The sequence below is a fragment of the Magnolia sinica genome, chromosome 14 (assembly GCF_029962835.1).
Source record: "Magnolia sinica isolate HGM2019 chromosome 14, MsV1, whole genome shotgun sequence".
NCBI classification, from domain to species: Eukaryota; Viridiplantae; Streptophyta; class Magnoliopsida; order Magnoliales; family Magnoliaceae; genus Magnolia; species Magnolia sinica.
Window position 1 is genome coordinate 68,140,204 of NC_080586.1, and position 25,529 is coordinate 68,165,732.

The window sequence follows — 25,529 nt, forward strand, 5'->3', positions numbered from 1 at the left end:
AAATGATCCAGATTCTACCAAGTTAGATATCACTTATAGATAATAGTACATCACATGCATATGATGCAATTGGTTTGACATCTTTAACCAAAGGGGAGTTGCTTAATAAGAGTCCAAATTTAGAGAGGCAATGTCTACAATTGCCAAAAGCAGGACAGTAAGTGTTTAAAATTATCAAATTATGGATGCACCTAAACCAGTACCCGTAATTAAGGACTCTAGCAGATAACTTCCAATGTATTAAGTACATATGACATCCAACCCTACAGTAGGTGGTCCCACCACAAGGATCATCTCATGCAAAAAAATCTGAACCATCTACTCTTCTAGTAGGCCACTTCATAGAAAACAATTCCTATCCATTAATAAATAACAAAATACAAATGAGGTCCACTCAATGAGTGGATGTAGCTAATTTTTGCATAAGGTAATCTTTGTGATGGTGCGAAATTGTTGAAGAGGTTGGGTACCTCCCCATAATTTAGATGGTTTATTTTAAATTAATTGTATTCATCGTCTACAAAAGTAATTAATAACGGCCTCTGAATCAACCATCAAAGCTAGAGTGGAAGGTGTTTTTCATTAAATTTTTAGGAGCTTGGCCAAATGGAGCCCTTGTCCATGGATAAATAAACGTTATTCAACTTGCATGGCAATGTAAAATAATATTAAATTAATTTCTTGTGGAGCATGCCCACCTCAATAGCTTGCCATAAAAGCCCTTACCCTATGGACTGGGCTTCGGTGGTGACCTCTCCTGCACCCAACTTGGTACTCGTCAGTGTTGGAAAAGCTTTGTGAGCCCCATCATAATGTATGTGTCTTATCTAAGCTGTTCATTAATTTTATGAGCTTATTTTAGGCCATAATTCTAAAATTGAGACAGATCAAAAATCTCAGGTGAACCATACCACACGAAGCAGTGGTGATTGAACACCCACCATTAAAAATTCCCTGGGGCCCACTATAATGTTTATTCACCATCTAACATGTTGATTAGGTCACAAAGACAAAGAAAACAAATACACCAGCATGGACCACGCTTTGGGAAACAGTGGTGATTGAACGCCCACCCTTAAAAACTTCTTAGGGCCCACTGTAATGTTTATTTCCCATCCAACCTTTTCATAAGGTCACAAAGACCCAGATGGAGGGAAAACAAAAGCTTGATTCAAAACTTTTGTGGCCCCAATCAGTTTTTAATAGTGAACATTTAATCAATAATGTTTCCTATGGTATCTCATTCTCAAGCTAATGCTATAAATTGATAGGAAAAAAAATTGATGGACAGCATGAATAAAGACATATACCATAGTGAGGCCCCACAAAGCTTTTTCCATCACCAACACAGTACATCGGAGGGATCAGTACCGATATGAGTCCTTCACCCACCCAAAGCCTTTCAATTACACTACATGGACCTAGCACGCGCCTCAAGAAACGTAGAAGAAAGTGACAAAAATCATTTTCTTTGAACTCTAGGACAGGAGAAAGTATCATTTTACTAAAGAAAACTTCAAAACCAGACAGTCACCAAGAGAAAAGGAGATATGGATACCGGAAAAGTGAATCTTTATCCAAACATAACATAATTCAAATATGGGCTAGACTCCCATGTTAATTTAGCACTATAAAAGGGTCCCTACGTAGACCCTCAGGAGTTTCAACACCTGGTTGAGGGTTCGAGTACCCATAGGTGGTGAAAATCCACTACGGCGTAAGTGTGTGGTGGTGTGTGTACCTGTGTAATAAAAATAAAAATTTAAAAAAATTTAGCACTGTAAAAGTAGTGTTGTCTTCAACCATATACACAATGCAGTTGCATGTCAATCCAAGCTGACCTAACTGCCAAACTACTATGGAAGAAGCAAGGGGCCAAGCATTACATTGAGAAGATAATACTAATCATTTGATTTTACCAACTGGAACCACTTAGTATTTCATTTTTAACCATCAATTCAGTGGCTTTGTTTTTGCACCGCTTGTGTGTGGCACTCCTTGCTTGCGGAGCAGCATACCGAAAAAATTATAATAATAATAATAATAATAAAGAAAAAAAAAAGAGGAATGATTGAGAAGTATTCATTGCCGAAGAGAAAAAGGACCCTAGTCCGCTCTCACAGCCCTTGTCTGTTGGGTTAGTACCCAATTCCATTACCTTTTTGTGGCATCCAATATTTATGGTAAAGAATTTAAAGAGATAATGTCTACAATTGTCAAAAGCAGGAGGGGAAGTGTTTTGAAATTATCAAATTATGGATGCACCTAAACCGGTACGCATGACTGGGGACTCTAGTCCAACCCATTGGCCCATAAGTCCCGGTCCACCAAGCGGATAACTTCCAATGTATTGAGTGCATATGACATCCAACCCTTCCAATAGGTGGTCCCACTATAAAGATCATCTCATGCAAAAATCAGCCGCATCTACTCTTCTGGTATGCCACCCCATAGAAAATAATTTCTATCCATTAATAAATAGCAAAATACAAATGAGGTTAGCTCAATGAGTGAATGTGGCTAATTTTTGCACAAGGTAATCTTTGTGATGGTGCGAAATTTTTGAACAGGTTGGATATCACTCAATAAACTGGAAGTTTTCCACTGGGTGGACTACAACTTACAATCCAACTAGTTGGACTTAGACGACCTCCCCATATTTTGGATGGTTTATTTTAAATTAATTGTATTCCACGTATACAAAAGTAATTAATAACAGCCTTTGTATCAACCATCAAAGTTAGAGTAGAAAGTGTTTTTCATTCAAATTTTAGGAGCTTGGCCAAATGGGATCCCTTGTCCATGGATAATAAAATGCTATTCAACTTGCATGGCGATATAAAATAATATTAAATTAATTTCTTGTGGGGCTGGCCCACTTCAATAGCTTGCCATATAAGCCCTTACCTTATGGACTGGTCTTCTGTAGCGACATCTCTGGTACCCAGCTTGGTACTAGTTGGTGTTGGAAAAGCTCCGTGGGCCCATTGTGATGTATCTTAGTTACTCTGTCCATTCATTTTACGGCCTCATTTTAGGCTATAATTCCAAAAATAAGACATCCAAATCTCCGGTAGACCATACCGCATGAAACAGTAGTGATTGAACGTTCACCATTAAAAATTTCTTAGGGCCCACTGTAATGTTTATTTGTCATCCAACCTGTTGATTAGGTCACAAAGATATGGATGAAGGAAAAAACACAATTATCAGCGTGGACCACACCATGGGAAACAGTGGTGATTGAACGCTCACCCTTAAAAACTTCTTAGGGCTCACTGTAATGTTTATTTCCCATCCAACCTTTTGATAAGGTCACAAAGACCTGGATGGATAGAAAACACAAATATCAACTTGATATTAGAACTTCTGTAGCCCTAAGAAGTTCTTAATGGTGAACATTGAATCAATATTGTTTCCCGGTGTGATACGCTTGAGATTTGGATGTCTACTTTTTGGACTCTTGCTATAAAAAGATCTTTTTAAAAAATGGAGGATACAGACATATCATAGTGAGGCTCCACAAAGCTTTTTCCGACACGAACCAGCACATAGGATTACCCTACGTGGACCCAGCACGCACCTCAAGAAAGGAAGAAGAAAGTAACAAAAATCATTTTCTTTGATAATTTTTTCCATAAAAGGTGAACACAATGACAGCAGAAAGTATCCGTTTACTACAGAAAACTTCCAAGCCAAACAGGCACCAAGAGAAAAGGAGACATGGATACCGGGCAAGTGAATCTTTATCCAAACATAACATAATTCAAATATGGGTTATTAGGCTCCTATGTTAATTTAGCACCATAAGAGTGGTTTTGTCTTCACCCATCTACACAATGCAGTTGCATGTCACCTAACCGCCAAACCACTATAGAAGAAGCAAGGCCCAAAAATTACATTGAGAAGATAATAGTAATCATTTGATTTTGCCAACTTGGACCACTCACTATTTCACTTTTAACCATTCATTCAGTGGCCATTAATTGAAGGGTTAGAATTGCTTGATCAATTGGATCTCGAAGATATCTTCATCCACAATATGACCCACAACTTAGATGGTCTAAATAGTAGCATGTGAGTGCCAAACTCGAGCACTATGAGCCGTCACAATTCTACAGTGAGCTGTAGAAAATCTTGGAAGGAATTGCCTACAGTTGGGCTGTAGAAAATCCTAACCCCACCCATCAAGTTGGGCTGCATCCAATCTTTAATAATAATAATAATAAAAGTCCCTATGACTTGCACACTTAAAATTTTCTAATAAAATTCCTGATATTGCACGGTATTTCTATGAGATTCCTCTTTCTTATTCTTAGGGGGCATTTGGATCATAAAATGCTTAAGATAAGCTGCTTATTCTACAAGTAATTTATCTTAGTTTCTACTTATTAAGAAGATAAGTGTGTTTAGCAAACAACATACTTATCAGCTTCTCATCTCTTTTGTCTCTCTTGATTCCTCTCTTCAGCAGCTTATGAACAGTAAGAAAGCTTTAAAAAAATTTAACTAAAGTGATCAAGTACTTTTAAGTAAAAATATTACTTATAACTAATCATAAACCAAACTAACTAATCATAAACCTAACTTACTTATCTGAAATAAGTCACTTATCTACTATTGTAAGTTAAAAAAGTAACTTACTAGGTGGTATCCAAACGGGCCCTTAGGGGGGCATTTGGCTTGTAAGTTACTTAAGATAAGCTACTTATGCCTCAAGTAGCTTATCTTATTTTCTACTTATTAAAAAAATAAGTACGTTTAGTAAACAACATACTCATCAGCTTCTCCTCTCTTTCGTCTCTCCCATGCCTTTTTTCAGCAACTTAGGAAAAGTAATGAGTGAATAAGTAATTTTAAGTAAAAAAGTTACTTATAATAAATCAAACTTATCTGAAGTAAGTTACTTATCTGCTGTTGTAAGTGGAAAAATTAACTTTATTTAGTGCTATCCTAATGGGCCCGCAGTGACTTTCTTGGTTGGCTTAATTTAGTTAATCAATACCTAAACAGGGCCATTTATTACTGATATGAATGTTCCAAAGCTGCAGTCCATCACTCAATTTAGTAGGCCCCATCTAAGGCTCTGGCCACACATGACAATGTAGCGAACCGAACCGTGCATCATAGGCAGTCTGAGAATCCTGCTCAGGCTATTCATGACACATATCATAATGCAATGTAGAATGTGGCATACTGGCATAACAGATCCAGGCTGTTCATCAAGTCAGCCTCTCCATGCATGTGATTGGCTCAAAAATCAGGCCATTCTGGCCGTCAGATGGGTCACGCGGTCAGTTGTTGTACTTCAGCAATCTTCTCTGATAATCCATTGGACCACATGATGATCAAGCAGAAATCAGATTGCGAACTGAGTAAACTCAGTTGGGCCCTGTGTGAATGTATTTGACTTATCCACACTGTAATCCTTTTAGGGGTTGAGTCGAAACTTGAAGTATTTCCAAAGCTCAAGTAGACCACACCACAGGAAACAATGGGAATAATAGTGATTTCCACAATCAAAACCTTGGTACGGCCCACAGTGATGTTTATTTATCATTCAACCTGTTCATAAGATCACATAGACATGGATGAAGGGAAAATACAAATATCAGCTTGATCCAAAACTTATGTGGCCCTCAAGAATTATTCAATGGTAGACGTTCAATTCACACTGTTTCCTGTAGTGTGATCCACTTGAGTTTTGGATATGCTTCATTTTTGGATTCAACCACTAAAATCATCTGGTAAAATAGATGGACGGAGTGGATAAAATACATATATGACGGTGGGCCCCGGGGAGTTTACTCAGTACCCTTAGCGTACTGAGTTAACTCAGTACGCAATCTGCTTCCGATCCGACAACCTGGCTTTTCCCACTCGCTAATGGACATCGAGGCTTCAAATTGGCATATGTAGAGATTTGGTTCTGAAAGTAGCTGGGACAGAGAACTGTCAGCCCAACTAAAAAGAAAATCACCGATTAGGAGAGAATGTCGCACGAATACGAGATTTGGTCTTTTAATCAGGCGGGCTTCTGTTTGTTAATGGCATCACCTCAATATTAGGATATTCAGTGGGGGTTGTCGGTTACCCTTGGGCTAGAAATAAGTAAATGGTTCAGGCTCAGGCCAGGAATGTGGTCCATGTAAGTCATGGGTCCGGTTCAGGTTGCACCCTACGGCCCTACCCAACACGACCTGACCCACCCATATAGGTTATTAATGGGATCGCTAGATCACCCAAACCGATTCATATGAGAATGAAAATAAATAGAAGATAGGTATAACAATCTGACTATTAGCATTTATATGGACAATCCAGATTGTCTATACAAAATAGGTCCAATCAACAATTTGATCAGTTTATTTGCAGGGCCCCAATATAGATTGGTTATGACTCTTAGGGGCCCATTTGGATTGTAAGGTGTTTAAGATAAGCTACTTATTCCACAAGTTGCTTATCTTAGTTTCTACTTATTAAGAAAATGAGTATGTTTGGCAAATACCATACTTATCAGCTTCTCCTCTCTTTTGTCTCTCCCAGTGCCTCTCTTCAGCAACTTATGAAACAGTAGAAAAGCTTTTTTAAAAAATGAAGTGATTATGTAAAGTTACTTATAACTAATCATAAACCAAACTTACTTATCTGAAATAAGTCAGTGTCTACTGCTGTAAGTAGACAAAGTAACGTTTTGGTGGTATCCAAACAGGCCCTAAGAGTCACGTTTGTTAGGCATTCTAACCACCCCATCCGTTCCACGGAAAGAGGAGGATTAGAAAAAATAAGAACAACTGAAGGATGGATTTGATCATCTGATTCAGTTTGTTTTTGGCATAGCAGTGTATAAAAGGTGCTCTGGGCTTAATGGACAGTCCAGATCTTTCAACTGGACTCTCCAAGTGACAGATGCAACTAGCACTATAACTTAAAGTGCTCGCATCTCTGGTGTCTGTGTGCGCGCGCACACAGACCCATATTCACTAATTTGATCAGACTGGCACCTTGAGCTCCGTACTTAAAAGTGACTTGAGTCATGCAAGATCATTTGAGCTGTCTGCATTGGACTTGCTAATTTTTTTAAAGTGGGTCAAGTCGAAGTGATGAGCTAATGGGTTACAGGTTGTGTTCGACCCAATATTTGTGGCCCATTTGGTAACTCGGCACGTGCTAACCTGACCCAACCCCAGCCCCATGCACAGCACCATTGCACAGGTCATGTTGACCAAATGGGCACATACAAGCAAACTTTCTTCCATCTTTATTATTATTATTATTATTTTATTTAACAAATGGTGCCCTGGTTACCAAGCTAGCCTAATTTTCAGACTACAGCACACACCAATACCAACTTAAGCTGCAACAATACTAGAATGTGAATCATGGTTTAAATTTCAATATTAATCAGTCTAATTTGGTGAATATCATGGAATTAGTCAACCAAACGCAACCTTGATTAAAAATCTAAAAGTAGCATGTAGCTTATGCTATACGCCATGCTATTCGCTACTTAAAGCACTAGCCTAAACAAAGGAGAGTTCCCTTATTTGGGCTCCACTCTTCAAATTGTAGTTTCTCTCCATACTCAGTGCCATACAACTACAAAGCTTCCCATTCACTCTCTTGCATTTTCTTCGCATTCTCACAAAGTCACAGGTTCTAGTACCTGGGTGGTGCAAGTGGGAGTTAGATCGAGTGAGTACAGTAGGGATGCTGCGCATGTGCGGCACAGGTGAGGGTACTCACAAGTTAGCAAGTCTATGATACCTGGCCCTTCCAGAAAGGGGTGGACCACTAGGATGTTCAAATTAATGATCATATGCACCCTATGTAGAGACTAGCCGAGCATGCATATTTCATGAAGAAACTGCTATTTACCTATCAAAATGAAAAATCAAGTGATAATCAAGATGAACTAAATGACGCAATATATATGAATTGTTTAAATTTCACATTCAACGGGGCATTACATGGAAATAAAAGTCAGAAGTAGGAAAATCAGAACAGCTTTGACTTTATGCATAGTGTACAGATCTCCTCTTGGGGGGAAAAAATAAAATGCACAGTTAATTACTCCCAACTCATTCTCAGCATTCTCATAAAATCACGCCAGATTAATTGGAAAACACCGTTTCAAGCACATACATATATTTCGCCGCACTAAGGCTAGCAATTTCCATCACTGCCATAAAATTTCCCGAAACCAGGATGCAGATAAAGAAAAATGCCTGGAAGCCGAAATCAGATGAAAAATGAACCACCAAGTTCGGCATTAATGACTGTGAAATCCACAATACAACCCTTTTATCACAACTACACGGTCGCTGTGAAGGTGCATGAGGTAGGTTATTTTCATTGGGGATCGACTTCAAGATCCAATTCAAGTTTTCTCTTCAAATGTGACCGGTCAGCACTGCAAAGAAAATCAAAGACCATTAGACCTTTCATCTTTGATGCATACAACTTCCAGTAAAGGTAGGATGCTATTGCAACTAGGAATTCATGCTAAAGACAACATTCACATTTCCTTGGGACTGATAGCTGGAAATACACACACACGCACACACACACACACACACACACACACATAAACATCCCCACTCTCTATATAAGCATAGACTTTTCTTCCCCCATTTTGGGTGCGTTTGGATGCACTAGTGAATTGTGATGGAGTAGAGATAAGCAGATTGTAATTTCCTTGACCTTCATATACCACCAGGACCCAAATTGCAGTTGACTTCTTTTCAAGTACATCTTGAACGTAAAATCATTGCAATTTGAGGGCTGCTGCTTCATTACGAATACAAGGAACCATCATTAATTCATTATTCCTCTTCACAGAATAGAATGTTGGCAATTCAACACAATTGTGCATCTTGGTTAATTTAGATTGGAAGTTCGTAAAGCTAGTTGAGCCCAAAAAACCACATTCAGCAACCAACATCTCTAGTCATTAACATCACGATGTCCTGAGTCTAATTAATGCCCCAGTCATACATATATGGATTGTGTTAAATTACACAGCATGATGAGCTGTGAAATTCACTTTTGTTGGGCAATTGTTGGTAACAGTAGCGCTGTCGTAGTAAAAGTCAGAACATATTTTCACTCACCCACGCCCACATCCACCCGCCTGTATTGGCACGCGCACGCATACATACACACACAAGGTACCCCTTGTAATAATGAACTATAACATCAATTGCTATCAACTATGCACAAACACAGACAGAAGCACACAAGCATGGGCATGCACACGCACAAATACACACGCAAATTAACCTTATATTAATGAACTACAAAAACAAATATATAAGAGCAATTGCCATCGCACATGTACACAAACACAAGGGTACGCACAAATACACAAAGTACCCCTTATAATAATGAACTATGAAAACAGAGCAATTGTAATCACACATGCATACAAAACTAATGGTGATTTCAGCATACATTACATGGACTACCAGGAAAAATGACACTAACAGATTATTCTAACCATCCAAGCAATAGCTTATGAATTGGACAGTCAAGATCATTTATATAAAATAGGTTCAGCCAACAATTTAAGCCTTCTTCTTCTTCTTCTTCTTCTTCTTTTTGGGGCTCAAAATTTTATTGAAACGAAGGGAAAAAATACGACCATCAAAATAACAGACTACCTTCAACTAACTATGGCAATACTGTCTACCATCCATCCATTACTAGAAGATACAAAAAAACATTGGAGCCTATACCCTATTGATGACTCTAACGTAAGGATTGAGTCACTTATTTGTTGAGGATCATCATGGATCAGTTTTGTTTCTAAAGAGTCACTTCTATCAGACAGTCCTAACCATCCCATCTATTTGTTGGACAATGGCAGGCCATAAAAAGAACTCCCAACTTAGGGATGGAATCAGATTATCCAATCAGCCCAAGAAAGGTATGCTACAGATAACAAGGTATTAAGTAATGGTATGAGCCAACCTATCGACTTGCTTGCTGGCCGATATGTTACAGGCCGAATCAGCCGATACAGCCCTATAACGGCCTTTTTTTTGGGGGGAATAATCTCAAAAATCATTCATAAAATTCTTTTTTTTTTTTTTTTTAGAATGTGAGGATTGAAAATATGTGTTCTTTCTTTTCGTTTGTGTGTGTGTGTGTTGGGGGGGGGGGGGGGGGTTGGTTTGATGATTAGTAAGTCTCATGTGCTTGCACCGATATGCCTGTGCCTATGTGACCAAGCTTCATTGATGCAATGGAATTCTATGACTAAAGAGAGCCATCAGATTGAGGAGTTATGTATGAAATCAAATCATCAAGATTTAAACAATAATGCCACTGCAAAAAGAGCTCATCCACATAAAAGCAAAGAAATCTTTCTTTTTTTGTTTTTTCTTTAATTGTTTAAAAAAGTCATGAACAAGCACATGTACATTTAACCAGTAAGGAGATAAAAGGCATTCAAATAAAAACAATAGTTCTGTGATTAGAGTCCACCCATAGTGTGTGTTTTCTTGTGCGTGCACACACACTCAGATAGGGCAGTCAATGGGCCGGGCTCGGTCCAGTCAAAATGAAATTTTTGAATAGGACCGGCCCGAAACAGTTCATAATCCGGGCTGAGGCCAACCCCAGGCCCTACACGCAGATTTGATCTTAGTGTTAACATTTAATTGCATGATAACGAGACTTATCTTTAACTCAATGCAATTGGTTTACATGCTCATCAATCCCCAGAAGTCCAATCGATGCGTCACCTCTTAGATCGGCCATTGGCCCCAACTCAGACCAACTGAATGATCTTAGGCATCTAAAATATGCACCTCCAAAGTACACTATTTGCAATTGGATGTACAACAGAGTTATAGGCAATGGTCCACAGCAAACTCAATTGAATGGACACTTAGATCAGTGGAGGCTCGGTCTATGGCTCACTAAAAACAGCCCATCATGGACAGTCTGGATCACCCATTGTGGACAGAAAGCAAGATCCACTGAACTGGATGATTGATCAGACAGTTTGGATCTTTTGGTCGGTCCAGTTTTAGGTTTTAGCTGGACCAAGAGGTGCCCATCAATGAGTGTGTACATCAAACACATTACAATGCACACATGAGTGGGTGTGTGAAGGTTCATGGGAAATTATATATAATTGGACTGATCCAAGAGGGAAAAAGTATTAGATGGTCTACAATGGTGTCGGACAGGGGGGTCCACCGCATGACATTCTGCTTTGTTTGCATATCAACGACACCAATGTACGGCACTAAAACAGGCCAGTCTTTTCTTTTTTCACTCAGTGACTGTATCATGTTACATCATGCATATGTGCATGTATAGTTGCATGCATATGATATAAACTACATTCCATTCCAAATGCATATCAATACCTGTTAAGTGTTGGTCTAGGTGGAGGTCTTGTTCCGAAAACATCAGCCAAGTCCACTGACATTGGCATATGTCTGTTCTGACTTGCAGCCGTCTCACCTGTTTGCCGGATTCTGCTAATGTGCTCATCAGCTTTCTCGATTTGAGGAGCATTTCCTTCGAATCCCTCGCGATGGAGTGTCACTCTCCTCGACTTCCTTGGTGGAGATAATACAATAGGACCCTCCTGTGAATTAAGATCCACAGGCCGAGAATTGAGTGATTCCCCTTTGGGGGGAGGCCTAGGAAGCAATGCTGGCTTTGTCGGTGCAGGTACAGATGAAAAATACCTAAAATATAGCGATATAAGAGTCATGTGTACTACTCAGAGAGAGAGAGAGAGAGAGAGAGAGAGAGAGAGAGAGAGAGAGAGAGAGAGCACTAGTACCATTCCAATTATCTTAAGGACAATGGTTACATACCTATGCTCTAGTGCCTGTTGTGCAGATATCCTTGACTTTGGATCATATGCGAACATCCTTGATAATAGATCTAAAGCATCATCACTGGCCATAGGAAACAGTGAACGCAGTGGAGGTGCAGGAACAAATTGGTATTCAACATAATCAGGAAGGTAAACCATGTCAGGCCATTGAGATGGCTTAGGAGTCCCAAAGGCTGCAAAGATCTTTCCTAGCTGATCAATATCACTTGAACCCTGTATTGAACAGAGAAACTTCAATGAATTAACATAAAAGAACCAAACCCCCCCCTAACTTGAATAATTCACATATGACATGTATGCATAAACCGAAATGTCCCAGAGCTGGCAAGAATCTACCACACTGAACATCCTGTGGGCTAATAAACAACAAAAGCTAGAAAGAGATAATAGATGTAGCATAATTCGGCATAACTTGCAAATTTCAGTCATGGTTCACAGACGGTCATATCTAAGTATAAGAAGTCTGCACTGAGGTTGATAAGAGGCATTTATTCTACAATGGAGGATATGTTGGACGGAATCCGATTAGTCTAATCAATGCAAGCAAATCTCTCATGAGCAGAAGCCAAAACCCTCACCTCAAAAACCGGTTACAATAACTTTGGGGTAAACTAGTGCGAAACCAAGTTTCTTTTCTTTTAAGTCTGGTGTTTGCCCCAGCGATGATGCCCCCAAGTGTGGAACATTAAGGTCAGGATTCATTACATTAACAATCAAAAGAATTGAAAGAAAAAAGAAACTAAGCTTTGGGGAATGGTACAGACTACAGAGTTGATGGACGGATAAAATGGATGCTATAAACCTGGAAGAAAGTTTGGAAGAAACAAACCAGGATAAAATCTAGGGATCAAGAAAAACTTTCTTGCACTACCTACATTCCACATGCATAATTTACCCCAAAAGGCACTACTCCATGTCCAGATTTCAAACCAACAGCATATAAAATCTCACAAAACAAAATGATCATCTTCAAGCTCTAAAATAAATCCTCGATGATTATAGAAAGGGAGAAAAAGTAAACCAAAACCAATATGCACGACCCGGTGCGACATAAACTGGAAAACAGGCAGTCAACAAACATGGACGGTGAAGACTTCAATTCAACCACTTCTTTTCTTTTTTACTTTTTATTCTCCTTCTTCATTTTTGTCTCCTCTTTTTTTTTTTCCAATTGTCTTCTTAGATCCTCCAAGCAAAGTAGAAGGTTGTTTCCCCCACAATCAATCCTTCAATCAACCTGGGCCTGTTTGGATACAAGGAATCCATGGGATTTTACATGTCTTGCTGTTTGGATTGAAAATAAAATGATGGATTCCGCTGAGTAATCATTGCCTTTATACTTTATCCATGGTGGCAATTCTCTAGTGCAACGAGATAGGAGGTGATAGTTGTCTAACGAATATGGGATTTTCACTTGCTATCCAAACAACACACCTTTTTTAAATCCACTGTGCAATAGTGCTGGAAAAGGTAATTGTTACTGTTATACATGTCCACATCGTAGATTCCTCATTTCCAAACAAGCTCAAGCAAGCTAACACCCCGTTTGGTACCCCGGAATTGGGTGTAATCGGAGGTAACAGAAGGTAAATGCACCAAAATCATGCGTTTGGCGCTGTGGAATCGGAGGTAAATGAAAACACACTTTAGTGGCGTGTTGTGAAATCCCTTTGTTTCGTTAGAATTGGAGGTAATTGGAGTGAAATGGCTTTTTTGCCCCCTTTTTTAAAGGTAGGAGAGTAGCACAAGTAACAAAGGAATCACTAGGCTGCTAATCTGCCGTACACCAGGAACGCTAATGATGCCCCCAAAACAATCCAATTATCGGCTGCATCACTAAAATCACACCAATAGAATGATCTGTACAGTCCAAACATTGATCATCTAAATGGACGGTTAAAAACGTTGGTGAGTAGCTCATTTGTGATCTCCTTACGTTTGTGGCCACCCGAGGCTTGGAATTTCCTCACTTTGGTGAAATTATATATTTCAATGGGCTTGTTACAATCATTTTGTCGAATATCACTAATGTACACTAATTTGGGATATTAAAACTGGTTTAGCTAATCAAATTCAAGTTCCTGTGAATATACAAAAGAATTCCAATACATTCCAATTACAGGCATCCAAACTAGAGCTGTACACGAACCGAGTTAGCTCGGTTAACTCGCTCGACTCGGCTCGATTCGAGCCAAGTTCAAGCTTGTCTGAGCTCGAATCGACTCAGATCGAACCTCAACTCGAATCGAACTCAGATCGAATCAGTTCGGTGACTCGGTTATTTTGATATGGATGTTGCTCACCAAGTGTTTGATGAAATGACTCAACGAAGTGTCATTTCAGGTGCATACATTCTCTGCGGGATCGGTTGGTATCGAGGAAGGTATGCATACAAAACAAATCACTTTAAAAAAAATTACATGATAAAACTACCCTCATATCTTTATTTTGACGCTGCCTACTGAGTGTTTGATGAAATACCTATAAATTGTTGCTGATGTTTTGCATACTGTGAGAAATTGAAGGTGCACTCCATGTGTTTGAGAAAATGTCGCATAGGCTCGAACTGGCCTGAGCTGCTGACCGAACCGAGCCGAGCTGGCTAGTCAAGCTCGAGGACCGAGCCGAACCAAGTTCAAGCTAGGGTCAGCTGCTGGCCCAGCCGAGTCGAGCTGTGCCAAGCTTGACTCGGTTCAACTCATGTACAGCTCTAATCCAAACGCAATTTTTGGATTTTGGTGCATTCCGATTACAAGTTGCCAAACACAATTGAGGATTCCAATGAAACTGTGAATTGGAACCAATGCATTCTAATTACAAGGTGCCAAACAGGCCCTAAATTTGGAAGCACTATGTCAACACCACGCAAGGGAATGAGCGAAATGAAAACCATACCAGCCAACAGATGAACTCACAATCAAGAACCTTCACCGGATTTTTTTCTTCCCAGGAAAGTCTTCAAGGATGATAGCCTCGTATAGCTCCAATAGTGCAGTGGAAAATCATCAGGTTGAATCTGCAACCTTTCCACCGCATATCTGGAGCTAAAAATCTTTCACTGGTGCTAAAACAAACGTAGGGAAATAGAAAATAATGGATCACTAGGAAAAACCAGCCTATCAATCCAACGGTGTCACACCAACAGCTTCTAATGGCATCTCATCAAAAGATTAACAATTCCCATTGCAGAAAAAGAAAATTTACCATCCAAAAAAAAATAAAATACAGAGAGATTATTCATCAAATTCATCATGACCAGTCCTTAGCATGTCTAGGGATCTTCTTATAGACCCATAAACAATATACAATGAACAAATCATTACAAAATTGACACATTAGAAATCAGTCACATGAAAATGTTTCAGAGCAATTATACACAGTTTGCAGTTCTTAGAAACACACAGAGATAATGACTACGTAAGCCCTAGGTTACCTGTAGAAAAGGCCGACGGAGGAGAAGTTCAGCAAATATACAGGCAGCTGCCCAGACATCCACACCAGATCCATATTGCTTGGTCCCAAACAGCAACTCAGGTGCTCTATACCAACGAGCAAACACCTTGACAAAAGAAATTGCCATTCAAAATAAGTTCACAATTTTTTTTTGAAAGGTTCACAAATAAAAAGTTGTTCACAAGATTAGGTATAAACCTTGATTATGGAGCAAAATTGAACTTATTTATGTGTACATAAATATGATGAGAAACCTTGAATTATGAAGGAAAATTGAACCTATATTTCCGCTGTAGATATTTGAGTTGATGAGTAACATATGCATAAGCACAACTCACTCCAGCAGACCAACAAGAAATAATAGATCTATTGACTATGCAACAAGAAAATTGAAGGTAGGTCATGTATGACACAAGCAGACTATTACCTGATGTTTAAAAGCTTGACCAGTCCATGACCCATTTTTGCAGCGGTTTGGTCCGACCAGAGGTCCAACCAGTCAAACCACTCCAGCCCACTCCAATCTCAAAAACTAATAACTCCAAAATCATCTCTAGACGCACGACCAATTCCTAAATTGGTGCATGGAAAGATTATTCGCACCTCAATGCAAACAGCATGGGACAATGCAGATGCAACAGGCAAAGGAGTTTGGCAGTAGGTGACACAAGAATGGTGACGGTAGCAGGCAAGAGGTGTGATGCAAGACCGATGCATGGACTAAGTAACATGTGAGATCAAATAGCCGAATTAAGATATTTAACAAAAAAACACAAACATCGCTATAATCATTACAAATATCATGAAAATCAAAAGAAAACCATGCATAATCCTAGCCTAAGCTACCAGCATCATAACTCAAGATCATAAAAATAAAAAAAAAACTAGGATCCAATTGATGTAGGGACATCCAATTAACATAGGATATGGTCTATTTCAAAATAGGAAACCTAATACAACCTAGGATGAAAATTAGGGTTTGGATAATTTGGGAAAGTAGGAAAATTTGGAATTTTGGGTTTAGGGTTAGGGTTTCGATTGTGGATGGGTATGGAAAAGTTGGGTTTGAGTGAAGACGAAGATTTGTGATGGGAGAATTAAGAATCTGAAGGAAATACCTAGATGAAGAAGAAAAAGAAGACAGTGTGGGGATAGATGGAGACCTCGCACCTCCGTTGACGAAGATTAGTCTCACACCAATCTTCCTTCAAAATCGCATGGAAGTATCTTGAAATCACATGAAGATGGGAGAAGAAAGCAAGAGCTTTTCTCTTTTTTTATCACGAAATTCAATGAAGGAGAGGTCAAACGCCCTTTTCTTTTTATAGATCCAAGAAGTTTCAAAAATTACAAAAATCCTAATCTTGTGAACTTTAACAAAAATAGCCCTAGTCTAAATAAAATCAACTAAAACATTCATAATGTATCCAAATATAAAATAATAAAAAACTAAATCCTAAAATATGATAAAGTCTAAAACTGATGTGAAGGATCACCGATCGACGGCCCGATCATGTGATCCATGTGATCCAATGGCCCTATCGTCGCGTTCCTCCGATCCAACGGTCTGAATCACTCCATAAAGCAGCCCATGTGTATCTTCCCAGTGTGGGATCTTCCAGATGCTCGCACATGCACATGGGGCCTTCAGCACAATCACGGGTACTCGCCTAGCCACAGGGAAATCGGCGCGACCCGCTTCCTCCTCTGATACGTACGTAAGGGTGTACGTGACGTGATGTCCTCATCAAGGTGTCAGTAGCAGGGAGCGATCACAGTGAGAGTCAATGGAGTGTTGCGACCTTAGGGCCTGGGACATCAACGGGGTCCAGTATTCATTCCACCCAGAGCACTAGGGTGCCGAATCCACCCATGGATTCATCATTGTATAAATAAGGGCTCTAAGCAAAAGCAACTGAAGGATTTTTTGGAGTAGGGGAGACAAGGCGAGGATGAGTTTGTTATTTCAAAGTTGTTTAATATTCAACCATGTGCCCACCCACATTTTAAGAATATAATTTATGAAGTGCAGTGCATCGAGGTTGGTGTGAAGCCTCCAAGCCATAGGAAATTATGGTTCTTAACTTAGATGACAAGGTGAAGAAGATGGAGGATTGCGTAGCTTTGATTAAACTATCTTGGGAGACATAACAGGGTTACATTGCCATGTGATAAACAGACGGAACCCACTTGTCAATAATAAGCTTTACAGTATACTACAATGGGAGGACGATAATTCTAAAGTCAGTCAATGCATCCAACGAGATTAAGAATGCAAACTGGACATATGGATTCATGAAGGATACCGAGCGAAAGGTGGGATTGAAGAATGCCATCCACATCGTCACAAATAATGGTGACGCATGTGTATAGTCCAGGAAGGAGTGGATGACCAGTAGTTGTATCAGCCACGGCACATGGCTCACTACATTGACTTGATGCTCTAGCGAATAGGGAAGAAGCAATTGTGAGTGTGATTGGCGACACGAGAACAGTTATGAACTTCATTTATTAATCATATTTGGTTCTCAAAGATGCACAAAAATTTTAAAGGGACCACGGTCACAGTGTGGCCAGGGGGAGAGCTTGAGTAAGCATAAGGGCAGACCAAAAGCCCTCTTCACCTCTATTGAATGGGAAAATTAAGAAAAGAGCAGAGGTTTGAGAGGATAGTTCTGAACAACGTATGTTGGGATACGGTTGGTGACATGGTTGCCATTTGTGAGCCCATTTATAGTCATGGGGTGGTAAACAACAAGACATGGTCATTGATCAGATCAATGTACAAGTTGATGTAGCTTATGAAAGAGACCATCAAGGTTGCAGCACCTAGGTCTTATAAATGGTTGCATAATATCATCAACCAATTGTACAGGACCCTTGGGCTCTCCCTTCAAGCGAAGTTTTTTCATGTGTTGCATTAGCTTAAATTAATCTTTTGTTTTTATATTGCTAATTGGTTAGTGAATGGGTTTCAGCATATTTCCTGAAAATCAAATACCATTACAAGCATAGACTCGGTGACAATAACAGCTTCAAGCTAGCTCTCCGCGATGCCTATGCCAAATCATTCCCCAAGTCAAAGGGGCAAAGTCAATTTTGGAAAGAGGTAGTATGTCTTGTACTCTCGTTTGCTACACGCATCTCTGTGTAAATATCTAGTATACAAATGATTGGGACATGGTTTGACTAAACATAGTAGTGTGCTTCAAAGATGCACAAGGCTTATTCTTGAGTGAAGTTGCAATAGCATCGAGGACGACGATGACACCATGTGAGTATACTATGTACCTAAAAATTAATCAACAAATTTATTACCAAGAACCTGTGCTAGTGAAATAACAACAATACATGATAAATTGACAAGCAGTTAGTGATCAATGTGCAAGACTAAATGCCCAACCCTCCAACTACTAGAGGTATGTGTATTAGCCCTGATAATACCATTATCACCACAAAAGCGAAACTAGAGCAAGTTTACCCTCATTCACACAAGTGCACAAACCAAAAGCTCATCTTATGTCATTATACCATGAAGTTGCAAACTTGCAATTGAGGCAATAACATACAGTGGGAAGGACCCAGAGCATGACCCCTTGATTGACGGCCATCCATGGAGATGCATTCACTGCTGAGGAAGCCAAGGAGGACCCACTTTGTGAGTGAGTCAAGTCAATAGAATTGGATAAAGCAAATTGACAACCTAAATCTAGAATACTGAAACAATAGCAGACATTCGCATTGGTGTCGACAAAGTTATGGCTGAAGAAGAGGGGCTCTCATAACGACTCTTTTGACATGTTGATGAGGGGCTAGACGTCTAGGGCAAGGCATCGAGATCACCAAGAGTCATGTAGAATGAGCTTGTGCAATTCTGACAGCAATGACCAAACTCTATCCCCATCTGGCCACACTAACAATGGAGATGATGGAGGCAATAGTGTCAATGACAGTGAGTGACCACCGCAATGATGGGAGCAACGATGGCGACAACATTCAAAGTAATAGGACTCTTAGCCCATTCAACGAGAGATGCTTTGACCATGACACCAAGGACCCAAACCATGGTACTTGCCCCACAATTGCACATCCAAATGCAGGAGAGATCCAAGTCAGCATTTCTCACATTGTAAGAAACATCTAACATGCACTGAGGAGGCTATTGCACACAACATTAGGTCCCTAGATGTTAGTGATGGCAAGGGAGCTCCACTTCCATGCCGCCTCATGGATATGGCTTGTATGACTATGTCAACAACAACATCCACAATCAAACAACTATGGTTATGGTGATGAGTATGCATACAGAACTAACAAGGGTATGGATATGGACAGATGTACAAAAGATACAGATATGGGTATGGAAGTGTCAAGCCACAGCCAATGCCACTACGAGCAACAATGACAGTTACTACTCATCAGTGTTTCAAATAGCGCCCGCAACACAGCGTAGCCATAGCGCTACATAGCGTAGTTAAATAACATAAATCCCTTGCAATATATGCTACAGGGGTCATAGTGTATATCCATTGTTCGAAGTATCCCGATATTATTGAAATATCCCCAATAACATCCGTATATCCAGCTCAGTGATACCGATAACACTGGGACCGATACCAATAAAACTAGTATCAAAAATTTTAGGTATCAGCAATGTATCGATATCGCCAATGTATCACAAATATTTTTAACTGTGTCAATTCTGGGTGTCGCTTGCATTGCCAATGTATCCCCAATATTGTTTACTGTGTAAATCCAAAGTGTCACTTATATTACCATGTATCAACAATATTTCGATAATATTGCCAATGTATCGCCAAAAATCTGTTTATTTAAAAAAAAAAAAAATCCATTTCAAATTTTTATAGGCGCGTGTTTGTATGTATTGTTCGATTTGTCGACAATAATATTGATAATATCGTGATATTATCGTTATCATTAACATGGGCGGTATCAATACCACAATCTTTTGTTTCCTTTCTAGTTGTCGACAATTTCTCAAAAATATCGTGCATGATGGAAGGTTGGATGGATAGATGGGATGGATTGAATGGTTGGACTAATTTCTTACGACAGCAAATGCTTTTACACCTGCATTAAATGGAAACTTGTTCTGTATGCATTCTTTTCGTAATTTTTAATCCCTAAATATGCAAATATGTGCATTTTAGTATCTCCTGCAATTTCACTGAAAAATTCCACCATGTTTCCCTACATTTCCGGTTATTAGCGATATTGTTGGCGATATCAATGTTGTTTTTGTATCCCCAGCTAGCGAAACTTTAGCAATATTGATACTTTGAACACTATGTACACCATAGCTACGTAGTGTGTAGCGCTTATAGCATACACTACAGTTTTTTTTTTTAAAACTTTTGTTTGTTAAAAATGGTGTAAAACTCACATTACTATATATACACACACACATAACTTAAATGTAAAGTTAAAACCAAACCTTTCTTTGTTTACTTTCCACTTAAAATCGTAGTGGATCCTTTGTCAAAGTTGGTATCAAAACTCACACGCTTAAAAACCTTTATAACTAAACTCAAAAGAAAAAGTGTTTCAAAAGAGGGTTTTCGAAAACCCCTCTTTGTATAGATGACATTTTTATTGTACTTAATACTCTTAAATTGTGGGATTTTTATTCTTTTCATGCTTGTGAGTTGTGACTTGTGGTTTCAATTAGACATTATTAATTAAAGTGGTTTGCTTAGAAAGCTATTGATGTAACAACTATTCAATTTGGTTTATGACTTTATATGTGGATTGGTAATGCAGGACAACTAACCACTTGCTCTAAAAGCTCGAACTGATAGAGCATGGTGAATCAATCACTTGATCTCATAGCCCAAGCCCCACATCCCATGGGTTAGGACCTCGACTGAACCCCCCTCATGGGCCCCACTTCACATGGGTTCCGCTTCACATAAGTGGGGCCCGCCTCACACGAGCCACCTACCTCACACGGGCCGCCCACCCCGAGTGTGCCCCTGCATCCCACAAGCCACCCCACTCGAGCCTAGTGTGAAAATGTCACTGCATTAATCACCCCTTGTGAGGAATTTCGAACACAAGACCTCCCGCTCTGATACCACTTTGATACAGGACAACTAACCACTTCCTCTAAAAGCTCGAACTGATAGAGCGTAGTGAATCAATCCCTTTAATCTCATAGCCTAGGCCCCACATCCCATGGGTTGAGACCTGGGCTGAACCCCCCTCATGGGCCCCACTTCACATGGGTTCCACTTCACACGAGTGGGGCCTGCCTCGAACGGGCCGCCCACCCCAAGTGTACCTCTACATCCCACAGGCCACTCCACTCGAGGCCGGTGTGAAAATGCCCATGCATTAATTGGCTTTTGATAAATGATAATTAATAGCTTGTTTGAACATGCTTGTACTTGAAAAAATGATTCATCTTTTAGGCATTTTTATATTTTTTGCTTTTTCCTTGCAATTTATCATTTTTCCTATTTTTAAATTAAAAAATACAAGTATTGTGTAGCTTACGCTACATGCTACAGAGGGTTGAACGCTATGCAACACGCTACTGCTATTTAAAACACAGCTACTCAGTATCCGCCGATGTGCATAATGTGCACATCGATGAGAATCAATAGTCAATACCCATTGATATCTTAAACAGTAAATGGCCTAGTATTAGAACCACATGAGCTAGGTACAGCATTGCAGCTACATGTAGTAATAAAGGTTTTAAATAATGGTATGCATTGACATATTGACCAGGCCCAAAACCGATATGATATGAGGGGCATATCAGACCACATTGGCCAATATGGGCTTGTGTCGACTGAAATTTTTCATTTGCCCTTTTTTTAAAATTTAGCAATAATGATGGTATGTAGCCTTAGATTAGTGGCAAAGAAAAACTATCAACCAATTATATTTGAAGGGCTGACCCGTAATGTCAATGCTTGGACGAAGTCAAACAGATTCCCGAAGCAGGCTGCAAATGTGATGGAGGGAAAACACCTCAGGATTGATTAGGAGCCATTTTTATCTAAACTTACCAAATGACTAATGAGCGGGCTAGCAATCTGGCTAAAGAGGGGTCCTCTCAAAGCTCATTCTAGGTATCAAACTGCGGATAGATGAAAGCGTAATACAGGTAGTGCCATGGAGTTCCAACGCTATACTTTGTCTTTTTCTTTTTCTTTTTTACTTTTTTTTGCCTCTAATAATAATACAACCATTCATCAATAAATGGGAAAAATGTAAAACAATGGAATCTATCATTTTTTTAATTTTCAACATGTATTAATGGTGTATCGGTATCAACAATTCTTTGATAAGAATGTTGTCTGTCAACCTTACCTATTGAAAGCCAACCAAATAAGTCATTAAAAAAAAGGCCAAAAGAGATGCTTTTTGGACACTATTCCCAAAAAATTTCCACATCGAAGAACTCCTCAATCACAGAATAAAACACCAAAAGCAACTAGCATCAAGTTTGAGGCATGAAAATATGACCCATGGCGTGAAAATCTTTGCAACCTTACCTACGAGCAAATATTTGCCCATCATTGAAGAGAACTCGCTAGATAAAGACATGCTATGATTGAGGCACCAAGATTAGCCGAAAACACTTTGAGAAGCCCACCAGGCAAAGGCTGCTCAAAGTACCAAAACATGGTTTCAGGTAATCGAAAAGGGTTCCTTCGCCTAATGAGAACAAAATTTGCAAACCAGACACCAATTTCAAACCAAAAAGAAAAAAGAAAAAAATGATCAGAGAATGTTTGTAACAAATAAAACTTTCACAATCATACATCTAAATTTTGCAAGGTTTTACCCTTCAAAAAAAATTAGCAAAGGTTTTTCTTCCTCAAATTTTATGACGTCTAACAGTTTAATTTACTATTTTTACCATGCCAAGTAATTAATGCTTTGAAACATATGCTTGTGATGTCAAATACACACCGACATGGTTGTTAAAAAAATCATATTTATTTTGCTTTATATGGCAATATGTTTAAACTAATTATATAGCTTTATATGGCAACCAAAATCTCACTAACATAGCATATTGAGACAAAGTGGTTTATAAAACAGATAGAATGTAGGTAATACCCTACAAAAATATTTGCTATGTAAGCTGAACACCAAGGACTTTAAATTCACAATTAACAGAGAGATTAACATCATCATTTTGCATATGGAAATAAAACCAAATGAATGAGCAATAACTATTAGCTTGCTCATCCTAGAAACATCTAACAAGCATACATGTTCATCCTTACAATGCTGATATCAACATGCATTTTTTCCCCTTTCATTGTAATCAAGAATTTCAGATCACGTGAATAAGGAAACTTTTGCACAAACACACTGGACACTCCCTGCAAACAATGGGTATTTGCAATGGTTAAGGAGGCAGCCATACCTGATGGGTGAATTTACGGTCTGGGCTTCCAAATATGCGTGCTAAACCAAAGTCTGCTAACTTTAGTTGTCCATCAGCTCCAATCAGTAAGTTGTTTGGTTTCATATCCCTGTATACAATTTGGTATATAATCAATCACACACATGAGTGCATATGTTGAGAAAAAGTCTAGAGGTAGAGTCTAGAGACAACCAAAATGGCTTTAAATAACTGTCTGGAGCAAAATACCTGTGTAAGACCCATTTCTTGTGACAGTATGCAAGACCCTTCATTGTCATTTGCAAGTACGACTTTATGTCTGCAGGAGAAAGAACAATATTTCTATCTCGAATAACAGCTTCCAAATCACTTTCCATAAACTCAAATACAAGATGCAAATTTCCTTTATGAGGGAAAGCATCTATCAACTCAATTATATTCGGATCCTTGAGCTCTTTGAGCAACTTTATTTCTCTAAGCGCAGTGAAGTTTACACCTTCCTTGTACTTTCCAAGTCGAATTTTCTTAATTGCAACAGTTTGTGCAGTCTGCACGTATAATATATATTAGCAAAAACCATACAGTTTCTAGAGCAATACCTAAATCTGTAAATGGATTTCAGAAATAAAGTATCACAATATAAAACCACTGGCAGCCCAGACTACACATAAAATAAACTCGAAGGTATGGCACATACAATGCACCTGGAGAAAGTAGAGGAGAGAGATGGATGGAAGGGGTGCAGATATGCAGAGAGAGGAGTGCCCAGAATGGTTTCAACAGTGGGTAACCCATAGGCATTTTTTTGGGTATTGTAGCCCGCTCGAGTTTTGAGTACGCCTCATTTCTTGGGTCGGCATCCTAACATGAGGTGACGCAATAGATGTCAAAAGTGGATGGACATAGTCATACCGGTGGGCCCCACACAACCTTTGTTGACAGGCTCCCTAGTAATACGCATCGGCATGGGCTACACGCAAAGAGGAGATGCAGAAGCACACTACTCGCATGAAATAATTGAAAGGAGAATAGCCTGGGTTGAAGGGCCAGACACATCCAATTTTCATTTTAAAATCAAAAGTCTACACCCCTCTCCATGACTAAAATTGACTGAATGTCATTAGCATTACATTACATATAGTAGAGATTGACATTATAGGGGAATAATCATTCTTCTTCTTCTTATTACTTAAAAGGTAATTGTAATTCTTCGTTTCTCTACACTAGATATAAAACAAATTGACTTTCAGCTTTCCCATGTTTGGTAGCCAAGACCACACAAAATAAATTGACGTTTTATGGGAATTCTTCGCTTTTAAATCGTAGAGAAGTAATAAACATGGACAAACAGATCTCAGAAAATAAGTATCATGACATAAAACACTCATAGCCAAGAATACATTTAAGAGATTCAAATTCAGTTTTCCCATGTTTTGTAGACCTTCCTCTTTCTTTTTTACCATTCCTTATTTTTTTTCAGCTTGGTTTTCCATATTTGGTTCAGATGGGACCAAAACCAGTACAGCCAGGGGACTCAAACGTGCTTCTCCCCTCTAGAAGGGGAGGTGTGCGCTGCACTCCCAACTCAACTAAGGAGCTGGAGCATCATTCCCTATTTCCTAGTGCTATCAGGACAGAATTTAGCTTTTGGGAGGTTTCTGCGAGTTACTTTGATATCCTTTGCAATGCACATGAAAGTCCATGGATTTTTTTCTTTTTCTTTTTATGTCAATACTGCTATTGAATTCTATGGCATTTGCTGGGACTTCGGAATATAGGGTTTATTTCCAGGAAATGGGTTAGTCTCAAACAAACAGCAGAAAA

The 25,529-nt window shown here is 39.2% G+C and overlaps 1 protein-coding gene across 1 annotated transcript in view; it reads right to left on the reverse strand.

The window, feature by feature from the left end:
• Positions 1 to 7,911: 7,911 nt before the first annotated feature.
• The window catches only part of LOC131226066 (cyclin-dependent kinase D-1-like), a 30,236-nt gene continuing 12,618 nt past the window's right edge, over positions 7,912 to 25,529 (reverse strand). The window contains exons 2-7 of the mRNA XM_058221734.1: positions 23,955 to 24,253; positions 23,727 to 23,835; positions 15,297 to 15,422; positions 11,841 to 12,076; positions 11,382 to 11,708; positions 7,912 to 8,413 (exon numbers count right to left, since the gene is read on the reverse strand). Coding sequence (XP_058077717.1) covers positions 8,353 to 8,413; positions 11,382 to 11,708; positions 11,841 to 12,076; positions 15,297 to 15,422; positions 23,727 to 23,835; positions 23,955 to 24,253 — 1,158 coding nt within the window. The 3' untranslated portion in view covers positions 7,912 to 8,352. The remainder of the gene's footprint in view (positions 8,414 to 11,381; positions 11,709 to 11,840; positions 12,077 to 15,296; positions 15,423 to 23,726; positions 23,836 to 23,954; positions 24,254 to 25,529) is intronic.